At 53.0% G+C, this 16,473-nt stretch overlaps 2 protein-coding genes and 1 long non-coding RNA gene across 13 annotated transcripts in view; 2 read left to right on the plus strand and 1 right to left on the minus strand.

Moving 5' to 3' along the window:
* Window positions 1–10,130, plus strand: HSPBP1 (HSPA (Hsp70) binding protein 1). Of its 3 annotated transcripts, none has more exons than XM_072966537.1 (8): window positions 1–185; window positions 507–803; window positions 2,387–2,591; window positions 4,313–4,537; window positions 5,347–5,502; window positions 5,612–5,708; window positions 6,184–6,295; window positions 9,663–10,130. In XM_072966537.1, the coding sequence occupies exons 2-8, from the start codon at window positions 600–602 to the stop codon at window positions 9,735–9,737; spliced, it is 1,074 nt and encodes a 357-aa protein (XP_072822638.1). In that variant the 5' UTR covers window positions 1–185; window positions 507–599; the 3' UTR covers window positions 9,738–10,130. The 3 variants fall into 3 exon arrangements, with proteins under 3 accessions (XP_072822638.1, XP_031537927.2, XP_072822637.1); XM_031682067.2 differs by having other exon boundaries at window positions 1–180; window positions 504–803; XM_072966536.1 differs by having other exon boundaries at window positions 2–180.
* On the minus strand, window positions 7,730–14,061 carry LOC140698028 (uncharacterized). Of its 2 annotated transcripts, none has more exons than XR_012075387.1 (2): window positions 13,840–14,061; window positions 7,730–8,180 (listed from the first exon to the last, which is right to left on the minus strand). It is a non-coding gene; the product is annotated as an uncharacterized lncRNA (long non-coding RNA). The 2 variants fall into 2 exon arrangements; XR_012075386.1 differs by having other exon boundaries at window positions 7,730–10,027; window positions 13,840–14,052.
* Window positions 12,855–16,473, plus strand: part of PPP6R1 (protein phosphatase 6 regulatory subunit 1) — a 22,822-nt gene continuing 19,203 nt past the window's right edge. For 7 of the 8 annotated variants that reach the window (XM_015249614.3, XM_072966530.1, XM_072966535.1 and 4 more), the window contains exon 1: window positions 12,855–13,410. The gene's annotated coding sequence lies outside the window, so the exon portion shown is untranslated. Of the gene's footprint in view, window positions 13,411–14,194; window positions 14,326–16,473 lie in introns of those variants that run through there. The other variant, XM_072966529.1, reaches the window with a different exon arrangement.

A 16,473-nucleotide genomic window follows, 5' to 3' on the forward strand; every position in this document is an offset into this window, starting at 1 on the left:
GGAAGGATTTAAGAGCCGGGCAAAGCTGCCTCGCGCCCAGCTACGGCCCGAAGTCGGGTGGCTGCGCCGGGAACTTCCGGGCGGGACTGTGCGTATTTCCGGTCAATATGGCGGCGCCCAGCATAGTCAGGTGCAGGCGACTCTGTCTTTAGTAGCGGCGGCGACACAAGGCCCAGGGAGGTGAGGTGCGCCCCGCTCTGGCTCCTTTTTTCCGAAAGAAGGGAGGAAACTTATTGCTAAGAAGACCAAGGGGAAGGCTTGTTGCCGTGCAGGCCGTGGGTTGCTAAGAGACAGGAACGCCTGCAGTGGAGATGGGGGAGGGGTTGCTAGGGAGAGTGGGTGGGGCCTGTTGCTAGGGAGAGAAGGCGGGGCTTCTTGTAACTTTGGGGAAAGGTCCTGTTGGTGTGAAGGAAGGAAAACGGGCTGTGGTGAAAGGAGGTGTGGACCGAGTGGTTTGGGGTCATGGGGGGCCTCCGAGCTCCCCTAAAACGCCGCCTTCTCAGCAGACCCCCAGGAGTCGACCGGTCAGGACGCCAGAGCTACCTCAGCGGTGACCATCCCCAACCCCAACACATTCTTACCTTCTTCGCAAACTGCCCATGGCGGAAAAAGGCTCTGGGGGCAGCCGCCTTCCCCTGGCGCTGCCCCCAGCCTCCCAGGGTTGCTCGTCCGGGGGCAGCGGCTCCTCCGCAGGGGGCTCGGGCAACCCCCCGCCACCACGAAACCTCCAAGGCTTGCTGCAGATGGCCATCACGGCGGGCTCTGAAGTGCCAGACCCCCCTCCAGAACCCATGAGTGAGGAGGTAAAGGGTGGGGACCTAATGAGCTGGGGTGAGGGGTGTGGGGACAGAGATATGTTGGGAAGTGAGCCCTGGGGAATGGCGGAGTCCAGGGGTGAAGGCTTAGCAGATTGTATTTTTTGTGCTTGATGGAGTTATTGTAGACTGAAGGTCGGATCTCTGGATCCCCGCACTGTGCTGGGAGGCAGAATAGCCTCATGGTGAAAAGTAAAAGCGAGGGCTCTCCAGAGCCAGACAGACCTGGATTCAGCATTTACAGCTGTGTGACCTTGGGTATATCACTTCATCTTTCTGAGCCTCAAGTTTTTCATTTGCAAGTTGATGCTAATAATAAGAATCACAATGGTACTTCCCAGGGCAGTTCTAAGGTTCCAGTTGAAGCAGAGCTCCACACAGGCACATAGCCAAGTGCTCCTGAAGGCAGCGGAGTGTTATTAAGAGCACAGGCTCTGTGGACAGACTACTTAGGTTTGACTTAAGGCCTTGCAGATGGCTGACTGTGTGACCTGGGGCAAGCCACACCTTTCTGTGCCTGTTTTCTCATATGTGAAGTGAGGATAACAATACTTACTAAACAGTCTTATGGTTACTGGGAGAAAGAGGGTGGGAAGGGATAAATTTGAGAGTTTGAGATTTGTAAATGTTAACCACTATATATAAAAATAGATAAAACCATTTTTTTCTGTATACCACAGGGAACTATATTCAATATCTTGTAATAACCTATAATGAAAAAGAATATGAAAACGTATATATGTATGCATGACTGGGACATTATGCTGTATACCAGAAGTTGTAACTGACTATACTTCAATAAAAAAAAAAGAAAAGAAAACAATAATACCATGGAGGGTTGTTTTGGACATTAACAGCAATATTTGTTACATATGATGCTTAGTTGGCCATGGTGATTACATTATACAAAACACTGTGTTAATTCAGTTACAACCACAATGTCGTTGAACCTTTAGGACAGTAAGGAAGGAAACAGGCACAGAAAGACAAACATCTTGCCCAAATTTCTCCAGAACTGCGACTACAGAGCCTTCATATAAGCACTTAACATGGAGCCTGGCCAAAAAAAAAGCTAGTGGCCAATTCTCAGGGATGCTGTTCAACACCCAACGATGCACAGAATGGCCCCCACCACAGAACTGTCCAGCTCAAAGTGTCAGTAGAGTCGAGGCTGAGAAATGCAGGTCCAGCCTGGACCTCTTCCCTGAACTTGAGGCAGCCTTAGGCATGTCATGGGTCCCTCAAACTTAGATGTTCAGGAATGAGCTCTCATCCCCACTCCTCCTGCTCCACATCTGCTTCTCTTGCCGTCTTCCCCATCTTCTTCTAGTTGTGCAGGATAGAAACCAACGATTCCCTGACGTCCTCTTTTTCTCTCACACCCCATAACCAGCCTCTCCATAGGTCTAGAAAAGAGTCTGTCCATAGAAAAGGTGCTCGACAGATAACCTGTTGGTGGCAGAACAGTCAGCTCTCTGTTGGCTGTTACTATTAGTGACCGTCACTCGTGCGTTAATTACTGATACATTTTGCTTCTTTCCCCCACCCTCCTACCCCACCTTGTCCCCCAGAGGCGCCAGTGGCTGCAGGAGGCCATGTCGGCCGCCTTCCGGGGCCAGCGGGAGGAGGTGGAGCAGATGAAGAACTGCCTCCAAGTGCTATCCCAGCCCACGCCCTCCTCGGCTGGTGAGGCTGAACTGGCTGCTGACCAGCAGGAGCGTGAGGGGGCCCTTGAGCTGCTGGCTGACCTGTGTGAGAACATGGACAATGCTGCAGGTACACCCAGGCCCTCTCCGGTGCGGGTCCGGCTGCCAGGGTCCTACCCCTTTGGCCTCCTGATCTCTTCTGTCTTTTGCCTCCTCCTCAGCTTTGGAGTCTTACTGCAGCCCAGCCCCTGTCTTTTGTCTCAGGGACCGTAATCCAGCCTCTTCCCCAGTCTCCCAGCCTCCAGCCTCACCCTTCCAGTCTGCCTTCGGCTCAGGCCCCTAGTGGGACTGCCCTGTCCCTCCCTCCTTGGTCCCCATGCTACCCCATGCAATGATGATACCAGGTTCAGTCTACCATCTCCCTGATGCTATCTGAAACTGGCCGTTTCGCCCAGGTCTGCTGGGAATCTATTGCCACCCCCTAGAGTAAGAGACAGGAGGTGGTTCTGATGGGTTACTCAGATGAGGCTTTCCCGAGGGGTGACATTTGATCAGAGACCTGAAGTGAGGGTGTGAGTCATACATGGGATGAGCTCTGGAGAAAGCAGTCTAGGCAGAGGGATTGGCCAGTGCAAAGGCCCTGAGGTAGGAATGTGCCTGGCACATGCGGGGACAGCAGGAAGGCCAGTGCAGCAGAGTGGAGTGAGTAAGGGACAGGGGTTAGGAGGTGACGATGGGCATACAGGGCCTCGTGGGCCATGGTGGGTGCGGCGGATTTTATTCTAAATGCCCTGGAGCCAGTGGAAGGACAAGTCACCACCTCCACTTGGAGGGGCATGGTGTAGTCATTGAGGGCGTTGATTTCTGTTCTGGACGTTTCATGTACCTGGAATCATAGACATGTGACCTTTTACAACTGGCTTCCATCACTGAGTGTGACGTTTTCAAGGTTCTTCCATGTCAGAGTCTGTATCGGAACTTTATTCCTTTTTGTGGCTGGCTGGTACTCCCGAGTGTGGATAGGCCACATGTTATTTACCCATGCATCAGATGATGGGCATTTGGGTCAATTCCCCTTCTGATTGCTGTGAGTAATGCTGCTGTGAACACTGGCATACAAATATCTGTCCAAGTTTCTGCTGTCGATGCTTTTGGTTGTATGTGTAGGAGCTGTCACATGGTAACTCCACGTTTAACTTGTTGAGGAACTCTCAAGCTCACTGCCACTGCTTTATTTACGAAAGCAAGTGGTGGGCTGTTGCTCGGTGACCTCTGGTCTGGCGTGTGCTTCTCCCACAGGGGATGTTCCAGTTGTCACAAAGACGGGGAGTCAGAACTGGCATTTAGTGGGCTGCAGCCTGGGACCCTAACCCTCCTAATGCTGATGCTGCACACTGGCCTTGGAGGGACCCCCCAAGTTGGGAGCTTGGAGAGAGCAAGCCTTTGGAGGCAGGCTCCCCTCAGCCTCAGCAGGTGTGTTAGTGCATTTGTGCTGCTGTAACGAAGACCACAGACTTGGGGCTTAAACCACAGAAGTCTATTTTCGCAGAGGCTGGAAGCCCGAGGATTGGTTTTTTCTGAGGCTTGCAGCTGGGGATCTTCTTGCTGTGTCCTCTTGTGGTCTTCATGTGGACATGTGGACATGTCTGTGTCCTCACCTCCTCTTTTTATAAGGGCACCAGTCATATTGGATTTGGCTCTGTCCTGTAACATTATTTCACCTTGATCACCTCTTTTAAGGCCCTGTCTCCAAGTGCCATCACATCCCGAGGCCCTGGGGGTTAGTAAGTTTGGGGGGGACACAGCTCAGCCCATCACACCTGGCCTATCTGCTCCCCTCTCTCCACACAGATTTCTGCCAGCTGTCAGGCATGCACTTGCTGGTGGGCCGCTACCTGGAGGCGGGGGCCGCAGGGCTGCGGTGGCGGGCAGCGCAGCTCATCGGTACGTGCAGCCAGAACGTGGCGGCCATCCAGGAGCAGGTGCTGGGCCTCGGCGCCCTGCGCAAGCTGCTGCGCCTGCTGGACCGGGACACCTGCGACTCTGTGCGTGTCAAGGCCCTCTTCGCCATCTCCTGTGAGTGTCCCGGGGGCTGCTGGGCAGGAGCTCAGGTCCCCATGGGCCAGCACCAGCCAGCGGATCTGCTTGAGGGTAGAGGGAGAGGGCTCTTGTTTGTTGATTTATTTCTAGTACCTGTTGGGACTCTGCTGGGCGCTGGGAACTGAGCTGCGAGCCCAGCACACCCCCTGCCGGTCAGAGAGCCAGACCCTAAGCACACAGGCCAAGGCCCCGCTCAAGCGCTATAGGCCCGTCGGAGCTCTCGGCCTTGGCACTGTTGACATCGGGGGCCTGATCGTTCCTTGTCGTGGGGAAGGGGGCAGCTCTTGAGGGGGCTGCTTGAGCGTCCTGGCAACATGGCAGCGGGCTTCTCCCAGAGAACACAGTCCTGAATGCTGGTTAGGAGCAACGGAAACTACAATGTCGTTTTTTTTGTTTTTATTTTTGTACCTCTTAGAACATATCCCTATCTTGTCCCTCCCCCTTTCCATCTCCCCACTGCACTGGTAACCACTACTTTATTCTCTGTATTTGTGAGTCTATTTCCTTTTTTGTTGTATTCAGTAGTTTGTTGTATATTTTTAGATTCCACATGTAAGTGCTAACAGTATTTGTTTTTCTCTGAACTGTGTACTTTAAAAAGGTAAATTGTACAGGCTATGGAATTATATCTCGATTAAAAATGCTTCAACGTAATGCTTGCAAAGCCTGGGCCCATAGAAATCAATGATGATGATGGTGATGATGGTGGTGATGTGGTGATGGTGACGGTGGTGACTGTGACCGTGACCTCAATGCCCCAACTTCCCCCTCACCCCTACCCTCAGGCTTGGTCCGGGAGCAGGAGGCTGGGCTGCTGCAGTTCCTCCGCCTGGACGGCTTCTCCGTGTTGATGCGGGCCATGCAGCAGCAGGTGCAAAAGCTCAAGGTCAAGTCGGCATTCCTGCTGCAGAACCTGCTGGTGGGCCACCCTGAACACAAAGGTGGGGCAGCCAGGGCACGGAGCCTGGGTGCTTCCTGAAGTGGGGGGGTGAGGTGGGGGAGTGCATGGGTGAAGGGACCGCCCCTCTGACCCCTGTGGCCCTTCTCCAGGGACTCTGTGCTCCATGGGGATGGTCCAGCAGCTGGTGGCCCTCGTCCGGACAGAACATAGCCCCTTCCATGAGCATGTGCTTGGAGCCCTGTGCAGGTGCGCTGGGGCCTGAGAGGACGGCACCTCCTCTCGGGGGGGTAAGGGTATCAGGTTAGAGGGGAGCAGGAATCCCAGGGCTGGCCCTGCCTGAGCCCATTTCCTCACCTTAGGGGCTGAGACAGCAGCCTGGGGAGGAGGGAGAGTCTTTCTTACACACATGCTCCCCTGCGCACACACGAAGTACAAGAAGAGTAGAGTCTTAAGAGAGTGACAGAATGGACAGCAGAGCGAGCAGGCAGCAGCTCTCATGTGTGGCATTGGCGCCGGGCCAGGCACTATGTTAAGTGCCCTTTTTTGTGCAAGTCTCATCAAAGCCCCTGAGGTAGGGTGGGGAGGGGACGTTAGTGAAGTCCAAGTTGCAGATGGGGAAACCAGTGCAGCATGGGGAGCCACTTGCCCAGGCTCCCATGGGAGCAGTGGGGGGTGGGCCCATGCAGACGGAGGCCCCAAGGACCGCTCTCCTGTCCCGCAGCTTGGTGACAGACTTCCCCCAGGGCGTGCGGGAGTGCCGGGAGCCTGAGCTGGGCCTGGAGGAGCTTCTGCGGCACCGCTGCCAGCTGCTGCAGCAGCACGAGGAGTACCAGGTATGGCACTGCTGGCAGGGCCGGGGCGGGGCCAGGGGCCCTGCCTTCCTGGCCTCTGTGGTTCCAGTCAGCAAACGTCCACTGCCCCCTCCCTGTGCCTTGTGCTGTGTTAGAACCGGGGGGGTGGCGGGGAGGATGAGAGGCTGGGAGTTTCTTAGAGTAACGAATTCACTGAATTATTATCCAAATTATTTAATACCACTATTTATGTCATATCATTCAAATATTTAATAATCAAATATTTATTAGATTGATAAATAACAAGTAAATGATAATAGCAACCAATTAAACATTCAAATAAATAGATAAGTAACAAATATGTGATAAAGAACAGCTCATTCGCTATTTAATTAGATTAAGGGTAATAAGTGGTAGATAACAAGTAATAAATAACTCACTAGATAGTTAAATAGTAAGTAACAAGCGGCAGCACAACTCAGAGATATTTAATTATATAGATATTAAGTTACAAGTGATAAATAACAACTCTGATATTTAATTAAATAGATAAATAACAAATAAGTGATAAAGAGCAACTAATTCTACATTCAAATAATCATTTAGTTATTTAAACAACTAAGTGATTTAGTTAACTGTACTTCAGTGATTCAGTGATTCAGTCATTCGTGGAGGTACTAGCCAGGCGTTGATACTTCAGCAAAGCCCAGCACCGCAAACGTGCTGCGCTTCTGGGACGTCGGTTCTGCTGAGTCCATTCCTCTATGGACACCATCAAGAGGCGTGCCGGGCACTGGGTGTGTCGGAATAGGGGTGACTGGGAGAGGCACAGTGCCCGCCCCCAACCTTGTCACAGGAACCCATGGAGATACGTGCCTGTGGGCCATGGGGCAGGGGGGTGCCCTGGTCCTGTCTGGCCTCAGGGAGCATGTCTGTCATTGCTCAACACATCTGTGTGTTTGTTCCCTGAGCCTCTGGTGTGCCAGACCCTGATACCAGACCATGAGGACTGACCTGGTGAGGGAGGCTTCATGTGAACTATCCAACATGCCTTTTCTCTGTTTTCAAGAAAAATTTTTAACAGTTTTATTAAGGTATAATTGACATATATGGGAAGTGTGCAGTGTGAGAAGTTTTGATGTATGTGTACACCTGTGGAAACTGTCATTTTTCCATCTCTCACATTCATCAGGGGTGGGTCACCCACGGGCCAGGCCCCGACCTGGGTACTGGGGATTCAGTGAGGAGCAAAGGGATATAGCTGTGGTTCCCACGGGGCAACAGAGAACATACACTCATATGTATATTTACAAATACAAACACATCTATTGTGTGTGTGTATGTATATACATGCAAGTATAATGTCTAATATATGTGTATATATATATATATATATATAACTTAAGCTATACTGTGGTGTATAATATGACATCAGAGAGTTAGAACTATACTAAAGAAAAATTAAACTAGTGACAATGGTGGGCAGTGATATTTTAAGTAACATGGTGCATTAGTTTTCTAGGGCTGCTACAGATTACCACAAATTGGGTGGTTTGACACAGAAACTTAGTCCTTCACAGTTCTGGGGACTAGACGCCTGAAGCCAAGGTGTCAGCAGGGCTGTGCTCCCCCTGAAGGTTCTAGGGAAGAATCCTTCCTTGCCTCTTCCAGCTTCTTGTAGTTGCTGGCAATCCTTGGCATCCCTTGATGAGATCCATCACTCCAATCTCTGCCTCTGTTTTCATGTGGCTTTCTTTCTCCCCTGTGTGTCTGTGTCTGTGTCTTAGAATTCTTTCCAGATAGGTAAACAGAGGTCTGCTTTAATTTCAGTGTAGTTCAATATTATAATTGCAGAGGAGAGGGTGTAGCTCAGTGGTAGAGTACATGCTCAGCATGCACGAGGGCCTGGGTTCAATCCCCAGTGCCTCTATTAAAAATAAATAAATAAACCTAATTAGCTACTCCCTAAAACAAAACAATGAAACAAAATTTTTTAAAAATGTATAACTGCATATTTCCTAAGGTGACTAGATCATTGTTTAGCTGGTCCTCTTTTGCAGGTATTTTTGTGGGCCCCATGTAGAGTTTAATTTCACTAATGCTTTTTGAATGGGTCCCATAGTCACGTGGTTCAAATTTCAAGATGCACAAGAGGGTAACAGTGAAAAGTCTCCCTCCTACCCCTGCCCCTAGCACCCAGTCAGTACCTCTCCCGGTTCCTCAGGTGGCCTTCCTAAGATATCCTGTGCACATACAAGGAAATGTGTATAGAAAGTCTTTTCCTCTTCCTCTCTTTATTTTGTGCAATTTCAGCCTATCCTGACCTCCCTTCTGCTCTTGCTGTATTCCCTTTCACACCGTCTCCAGGAGCGCACTTCCTGTCCGTGCCTATGGCTCTATCGTCTCCTCATGTAGCTGCACAGTAGGGAGAGCCTCTGTCATGTAGCCACCCCTCTCCATGGATGTGGAGGTAGCTTCCACCCTCTCACTACTGCCAGCTCTGCTAAAAGAATAACCTTTTACACATATTACTTTGTATGTGGGAGTATGTCTACAGAACAGCTTCTAGAAAGGAAAAGGCTGGGTTAAGGTAGGTTAAAGATGAAGTTACAGGCTTAGGGGCCATGTCCTTAGCTGTTGGCCAAGTTGCTCTCCATAGAAGTTGGACCAGTTGACACGCCAGCTGTGAGGGTGCCTAGCTTTCCCACATCCTGGCCAGGACAGGGTGCCTCAAGCCGTTTGACCTTTTTTTCAAACTGATTAATGTGAAAAGCACTATTCCAGTCCAGCTTACATTGTACATTCTCCAGTTTACATTCTCCCACGAGTGAAGCTGGGTGTCTTTTTCCTTTCTTGTGAACTACTCATCATATCCTTTTCCCATTTGTCTACTGGGTGGTAGTTGTTGCAATTGATTTATTGGAGCTCTTGAAGTATTAAGTTTGTTAGCCCTTTGTGAGTTGCAAATATTTTTCACTGCTAATTGTTTTTCTTTCATTTTTGTTTCTGGAATCTTATTGCCATGCAGACACCTTTAATGTTTATGTAGACCAACCTCTCCCGTGCTTCTTTCTTGGTTTCTGGCATTTGTACCCATGGAAGGGGTTTTAAGTAGAAATTAGTAAAGGTTGGTCATATCTGGGAATTAGAAATAGCCTGAGGGGGCTGATGTGAGGACAGACCAGAAGGGTGCGAATGGAGGCGGAGAGACCCTGGGTTCTAGTTCAGCAGTCCAGAAGTGAATGAGAAGAGAAACAATGAGTCATGTATCTCAGCGGATGTTGAAGAACCCTGGCAAGCTGCTGGGGTTGGGGGCAGGAGAGAAGAGGAGCCGTTTCTGGATGCAGGGTTGCTGGAGGCAGGGCCTGGCCTTTGTACTCAGGGCCCCCCATCTTGCCCCCTATTCCAGGAGGAACTGGAGTTCTGCGAAAAGTTGCTACAGACCTGTTTCTCCACCCCGACGGACGACAGCATGGATCGGTGAAACCCGGTGGCTTCTCACCCTTTTTTGGTGGGAACCCCAGGCCTCCTGCCTCCTCTCACTTACTGGGCCCTCTCCCAAAGGAAAGCAGGGCCTTGTTGGTGCTGGGCTGGGGTGTGCCAGCCCGTCTCCGCTCAGCCCCCTGGAGGGGGGCTGAGAAAGGGGCTGGCTCCTTGGACCCCTCTCATGCACTCACTCCATTCCCCTTTCTCGTGTCCACACTGCTGTTCCAATAAAGGTGTTTTTCTCATCCACCTCCTTCACTGCCACCTTTGTCACCTCCCTTGAGGGTGCTGTGGGAAGGGAGGAGAGGCACGATCTTAGGGGACCTGGGGAGCCCTGGAAGGGACGGCAGCGGGCAGAACCTAGGAATAATAAAAGTATTGCTCTCTAAAATCAAGACCCATTGTCTCCTTTTGTCTTCCCTGCCTCTCTCTGGAGAGGGAGTGTGGGGGACACCCGTCCTTCTTAGGTCCCCATTGTCTAACTCTCCTGTTTGAAGAATCCCTACCATAGACGTCCACACCGCCCCGCCTAAGGCGGAGGCCATATTCCCTCCCAGCATGCTGTGCAGGGGCGCATCACGTGACTTCAACTCCGCAAATCAGTGCTCGCTGTGCCTGCCTGGGCACCGTGCTGGCGAAGGCGGGATCGAGTGCTACAGGTCGGGAGGTCCAGTGCCAGGGATGGAGGCCACTCTGAGTGGCAAAGCACCCAGCCTTTTTTCCAGCCTTCTCAGAGATGGGGGGCGGGCCTGGGACAAGGGAAACTGCTTCACCTCCTTTAATAAATTCCTTTTCAGTTTAGCCAGAGGTGGTTTCGTTTACAACCAAGAGTCTTAACTGATGGTATATTCCAGAGGAGGAAGCTGAGCCCAGAGTGGTTGATCCGTGGACAAGTTCATAGCCTAGAGTTAGACCTGGGCCAATTCCAAAGCTGTGCTCCTCTTCCCTGTATCCTGGTTTCCTAGCCCCGTTTGATGCCAGTCTAATTCCTCTCCTGTGGAATTTACTTGTATGGAGAGGTTATTTTCACTCCCCTTCCCAAATTCAGGATAAATCGAAAGGTAGCTACAGGATCTGAAAATTGGAGATTAACTATCATCTGCATCACTTTTAAAGCAGATCTGAGAAAGCGGCACTCGTCTTGCTGACACGTCAGCCCAGCATTAGACATGCTTGTGTGCCTGGTCACAGGCAGTACTGGACATGCACAGTCCTTCCCCTTGGGTGCAGGCAGCAGGCTGGAACAGTGGGCAGGCTGGTTTTGAGAGGAGAGAGAGCTGGGGGGCTGAGCCACGAGGCCCATCCGTTCCACTAAGTCATTCCTCAGCCCCTGGAAGGGGTGGAGAGGCCAGGAAAGACAGTCAGCAATAGGAGTTTCTCCATGTGGAAACGTGAGGAGTGAGTGTTCTCACCAAACAGTTTAAGAAGCTCCTTCCAATTCTAATACAAATAACAGCATCGTCTACCTGTGTGCTCTGACAAGACTTCAGTCCTTAAAGCCTCTGTAGCTTTTCCAGGTTCTAGGAGATCGACCTGGTCAGCTTCTCAGGTTCTATTTGGTGCTTAAAGCCCAGCGCCTGAGCTTATGTGTTAGAACAGTGTGGCAACCATGCGATCGTACTGGGGAAAAAAGCAAGCAAAATACTGCATAAACAATGAAAGAACCTGACCTAGAAGATGACTCAAGGAACAGAAGAAAGTGTCTCACTACTGCTTTAAACTGTAAGAATAGGAGCCTGGGTCCATTTAAAAACAAGACCTCAAAGATGACAAAGACTGTTAAACCTAAAGAAACAAACTGAGAACTGTGGTAATTAATAAGTTAGATGGTTCTGCATTTTGGCACTCTCTCATCCCACCTCCATGAGAGAAGTACACTTTCTCACTCCATGGTGGTGGGGTGTAGCTGCCTGCCCCAGGACTTTGGGCTTGACCATGTGACTTGCTTTGACCAATGGATGGTAGCCAATGAGGCAACCTGAGACTTGAAATGTGCTAACACAACTGGTCTTGCTCTGAGGTGCTTTGGTCTTTTCTTCTGAGATGGCGCCCTGGGATGTCCACTGGTGCCCAGAGTATAAAAGACATGGGAAACAGAACAATCCCGCCAAACTTCACACATGCAGCTCTAAGCTGTGAACATGATAGGTTGTGGTTGCCTGTCACTAAGCAGTAGCTAACTGATACAAGGGCCAAAAAGTATCACATGCAAGAGATACACAGGAAGTGGCAAGGACCAGAAGAGACATGGCTGTAAAATCAAATTACTGACATGTGATGATCAGTGAATACAGGTGGAAATGACAAAGAGTAAAGCAACTAGAAAGAAGCTAACGGATGTGAAGGACAAAAGCATAACAGACATCCTTGAAATAGAGAACTGGAACAATAAAACGTTCCTGAAATGAAAAAGGTAAGTCTGCCGGTTAAAAAGAAATAATGCTGAGTCCTTACACACACTCAGCGCTGACCCTTACAGTGGGCCTGTGACATGGGCACGGAGGCTCTGAGGCTCAGAGCCAGATGGGGCCTTCATGATCACTGATACACAGTCTAGGAGAACCCTTCCAACAGGGTTCTGTCTGTTCAGTCCATGCTGTTAGAGGATTTTGTGCAGCAACTGGCAACAGTAAAGACACGGCCTCAGTACAGGCCTAGAAGTGGGACTTGAGTCAGCCGGAGGCACCAAGAAGTAAGGCGTCGAGAAAGAACGCGGCAGGACAAAAGCGCCTGGCCTTGGTTGGAGAGAAAACCCGGGATGGACTCCCCCGGAGCTGATCCTGGAGCCAAAACAGGAATATGATTGGAGGAGACAGGATAGCAAGCGGATTTCCAAACGGAGCGAGGGGAAAGAAATCCTGGAGCAGGACATTCTGTGGACTTTGGAACGGAATCGCAGAAAAAAGCTGCCCGAGTATGCAGTGGGGCCTGCGCATTGGGTTTATTCCGGGAGAGACCGTTGGCACAAACCTGCGCAAGCGCATTTGCGGCGGAGGTATTCTGGCTGGGCGGGGTCCGCGGCGGCTGGCCCAGCGCGCACGCGCGCTGCAGGGCCCGGGCGCGCGGCCTCAGCACACCTGCGCACCTAGACGGCGGCGGGAGGGCGGGGCCTCCTGCGTGCCCCTGCGCTAGGGGGATTGTGGGATAGTGGCGGACGGAGCCGGGCGTCGGAGGCCCTGGAGCGGACTGGAAAGCCCGGGGACCGCGCCGGTTTGGGGAAGGGAACGGTGGAGGAAGTGGGCCTCGGCTTCCGTCGGCCGTTGCTCAGCACTGCGGCCTGTTCGGACTGCGGAGTAGGACGTCTTCCCTGACTGGCTTTTGCTTTCCCGCGGGGCGCCGGACCGGGCCGGGGAAACCGGGGCGACTTCCCGGCTGAGGGCCTGCGCGGGCCTCGCGACCCCGCCAGCCTCTCTCAGCCGCCTCGCCTGCGGGTCCCGGACTCCCGCCGCCTCCCAGCCGGCGCTGACCCCCGAACTCTGGAACTCGGCGCGCAAAGGCCCCCCACAGGCCCGAGAGCGCGTGCGCGAACCCCGGCGCCAGCGCGCGACCCCCGCCGCCGCCCCCGCCTCCACATACCGGGCCCCTGAGCAGGGGCCGGAGCCGCTGGCGGCGGGGCGGGGGGGGCGCCCCGATGAGCCCAGAGTGCGAGGAGCCGCCGCCCCCCTGCGCAGGTGAGCGGGCCGCCCCGGGACCCTCCCCTCCCACGAGAGCCCCGCCCAGGCTCCCCTCGAGTTTCTTCACCCCGTCTTTTTCAGACTCTTCCCCTCCTACGTGGGAGCTCCTCTCTACCCCAGTCTCTTCTCCTCAGCCCCTCCGAGTCTCCTAGTCTCTTCTCCCAGCCCCCCGAGTCTCTTAGTCTCTACTCCCTCAGCCCCTCTCGTCTCTTAGTTTCCCCCTCAACCCCCCTCTCATCTCTTAGTCTCCCCCAGCCCCTTCGATTCTCCTGGTCTCTTCCCCTTCAGCCCACCCCTCCTTCCCCTTTCAGGCTCGTAGTGGCTTCCCCCTCTGACCCCCCCTTACCCCTAGGACTCCACCCCCACTCTCTTACTCCTCTGGCCGCCTCCCCAGGACACCCCTCACCCTCCCTGTCTCTGCCTTACCCCCTCCTTCCCGACGCCTGCATCGTAGACTCCACCACTTCTGTAACTGTCACCCTTGGGCTCAGGAGGCCAGAGTAGTGGGGCTTTCTCTTCACCCTGACCGGGGCTCTCCTGCCCCGCTGCCTCCGCTGTGAGGAGGATAGGGAGCCTAATGTGGAGCAGCCACCTCTCGGTCCCCCATCTGTGAGATGAGGTCGGCTGAGGGCAGGGTGGGGAGGCTGGTGCTGGGCACAGAGGGAGGGAGGGAGGGAGGCACCAGCCTCAGGCCCTGCCCTGGGGAGACAAAGGCAGAGCAGGACAGTCACAATTGCTGGTGTAATGATAGAGGTAACCCAGCGCGTTGCGAGAGGCCACAGAGTGGAGAGACTGGTGAGACTGGCTCAGCGGGTGGCTTTTTCTGTCTAGGAAGGATGAGTAGGAGTTGACAGATGGAGAGGGAAGAAGGGCCTTCCGGGTGGAAGGAACAGCACGTGCGAATATGTGAAGGTGGGAACCCAGGAGGAGTCTTACGGCCTGGAGTGCTGGGAGGGAGGGGCGGGCTCCTTGGTGGGGCTGCTTGTCCAGGCCCTTGAACGCGACCTGGTTAGGGTCATTCTTGCTCACTGTCTCACACACCTGTACATCTGTGCTGAGGACACAGCCGTTACTAGTAACACCAGCCTGAAAGGCAGATGTTTCTGGAAAGGAAGATGTGTTGTCAGGTGTGGGACGGGCTTCAGAGTTGTAAAAACTTCGGCAGGGTGTAAGTGGCGCTGACAGCAGTGCTTTCCTCACAGGGAGGTCTGGGGATTCAGCGTGTAGACGTCTGCAGCAGAGGGCAGGGCACAGGAAGTACCTCAGGATCCTAGGCTTTTAGGGTTATTATTTGGTTTAGGATTATCTATTGCAGTGGTTTTCAGCAGGCCGCCCTGGGAGGGGGGGGGGAGGTTGTATCCCCAGGGGACATTTACTAATGGTGGGAGACTTTTAGTTGTCACAGTTTGGGGGCTGCTACTGGCAGGCATCGAGGGGATGGAGGCCACGGGTGCTTCTCAGCGTCCTCCGATGCAGAGGACGGCCCCCCACAGTGGCCCACCGCAAGGGTGTTTTCCCGCCCCAGTTGTCAGCAGTACGGCGGTGGAAAAACCCTGCCCTCTTGCTTGGATGTTATGTATAGCTGTGGCTTACTTGTTCTGTTGCTACCTTGAGCAGCTCTGTGTTGTGAGCTGTGTGTTTTTATTTACTCTTGTGTTTTTGGTAGTTACTTTTGGTGGGATACCTCCTGTTTCTTTCCAGTAGGGGAGAATCTTACCCCCAGCCCACCCAGCCACCCACCCAGTGTTTTTTCAGGATCCATGGCCAAGTGACCTTAGCTGGTCACCTTCGCTTTGAGACTCCAGTTTTCATTAATTTGAGAAGTAGCTCTAGCAGTGGGCCTGACCTTATGCTACGTCCTGGGAAATTGGCATCTTGCTGCGGGAGGCAGGTGACCGAACAGGCAAGTCCTGTCACCGAGCGCTCAGATGCTGTCATAGTATGACCACGGAAGCTGTGGAAGTGTGGAGCAGGCCCCTCACGCAGTCAGGGGAGGCTTCCTGGAGGAAGTGGTGTCTTCTCTGAAGCCTGAAGGACCTAGAACGAGCTGGCTAGTCAGGCCCGAAGAGTTGGAGGGAAGGCAGAGGGAGCAGCAGAGCCAGGGCAGAGGCGAGGGCACAGAGGAGCGGTCAGGTGTGGCGGGAGTGTTGCATGCCATGTGGGTTGCAGCAAGAGATGAGGTGAGAGGCTGGACGCCTTGGTGAAAATGAGAAGCCTTCCCCATATCCCTGGGCTCCTTGCTCAGCTCACACCCTCCTTTCCAGGCTGAACCACCGTTTTGCCTCTGAACATCGGTTTTGTGGCTCTTCCAGAGGAAGTGCAGTCTTACAGTGACCGTGAGGTGTATCTCAGGAGAGAGACTGAGGCTCAGTGGGGTTAGGTCCCTGGTCTAAGGCCACAGAGATTGGAGTTTGGAGAGACAAGATTGGAACCCAGGCCCTTCTGACTTTGGATCACCCTGTAACACTCACACATCCCTCTGTTTTCCAAGGGCTGTTTCAAAATATATTCATTGCGTTTTTCCTTGTCCCCTTTGAACCTGTGACCAATCCAGGAGATGGCCCAGAATGTGAGCTTTCATGCCCCTCCTCAGTGCTTGGCTAGGTGTCCAGTTCTCTTCTGTTTCCTAATTACTCCATCCCCTGGGGTTGGACCAGAGCTGCCACCTCCCCTGGGAGAGTGTGGTCTGGGGTTAGAAGGGAAGCGGTGCCCCTAATTGCCCCCTGCCCTGCTTTCCCTAAAAGAGAAAGTCCCAGCCCCTCATATCTCGTGTGGCCTTGGCCAAGTCCCTCTCCTTCTCTGGCCTCAGTCACCCCTACTTCCGTACGGGTGTCCTACCACTTACCTTGCTGGGTCTGTGTTGGGTTCTGCCATTACCATTGTCCCGTTCCTGGAATCGGAAGTCCCCTACCCCGCTTTTCAGATTTGGCTGAGAGCTGGCTGTGGCTTGCGGGGATTTAGAAGGCAGTGGTCTCGCTGTCCTCTGACCTGCTGGGTCCTGCAAGGGCTGGAGGCTGGCCAGCCAGCCAGCAGTGGGTTCTCCCCTCCTGGCCTGTGTCT

This window comes from Vicugna pacos, chromosome 9 (genome assembly GCF_048564905.1).
Source record: "Vicugna pacos chromosome 9, VicPac4, whole genome shotgun sequence".
Lineage (NCBI taxonomy): Eukaryota > Metazoa > Chordata > Mammalia > Artiodactyla > Camelidae > Vicugna > Vicugna pacos.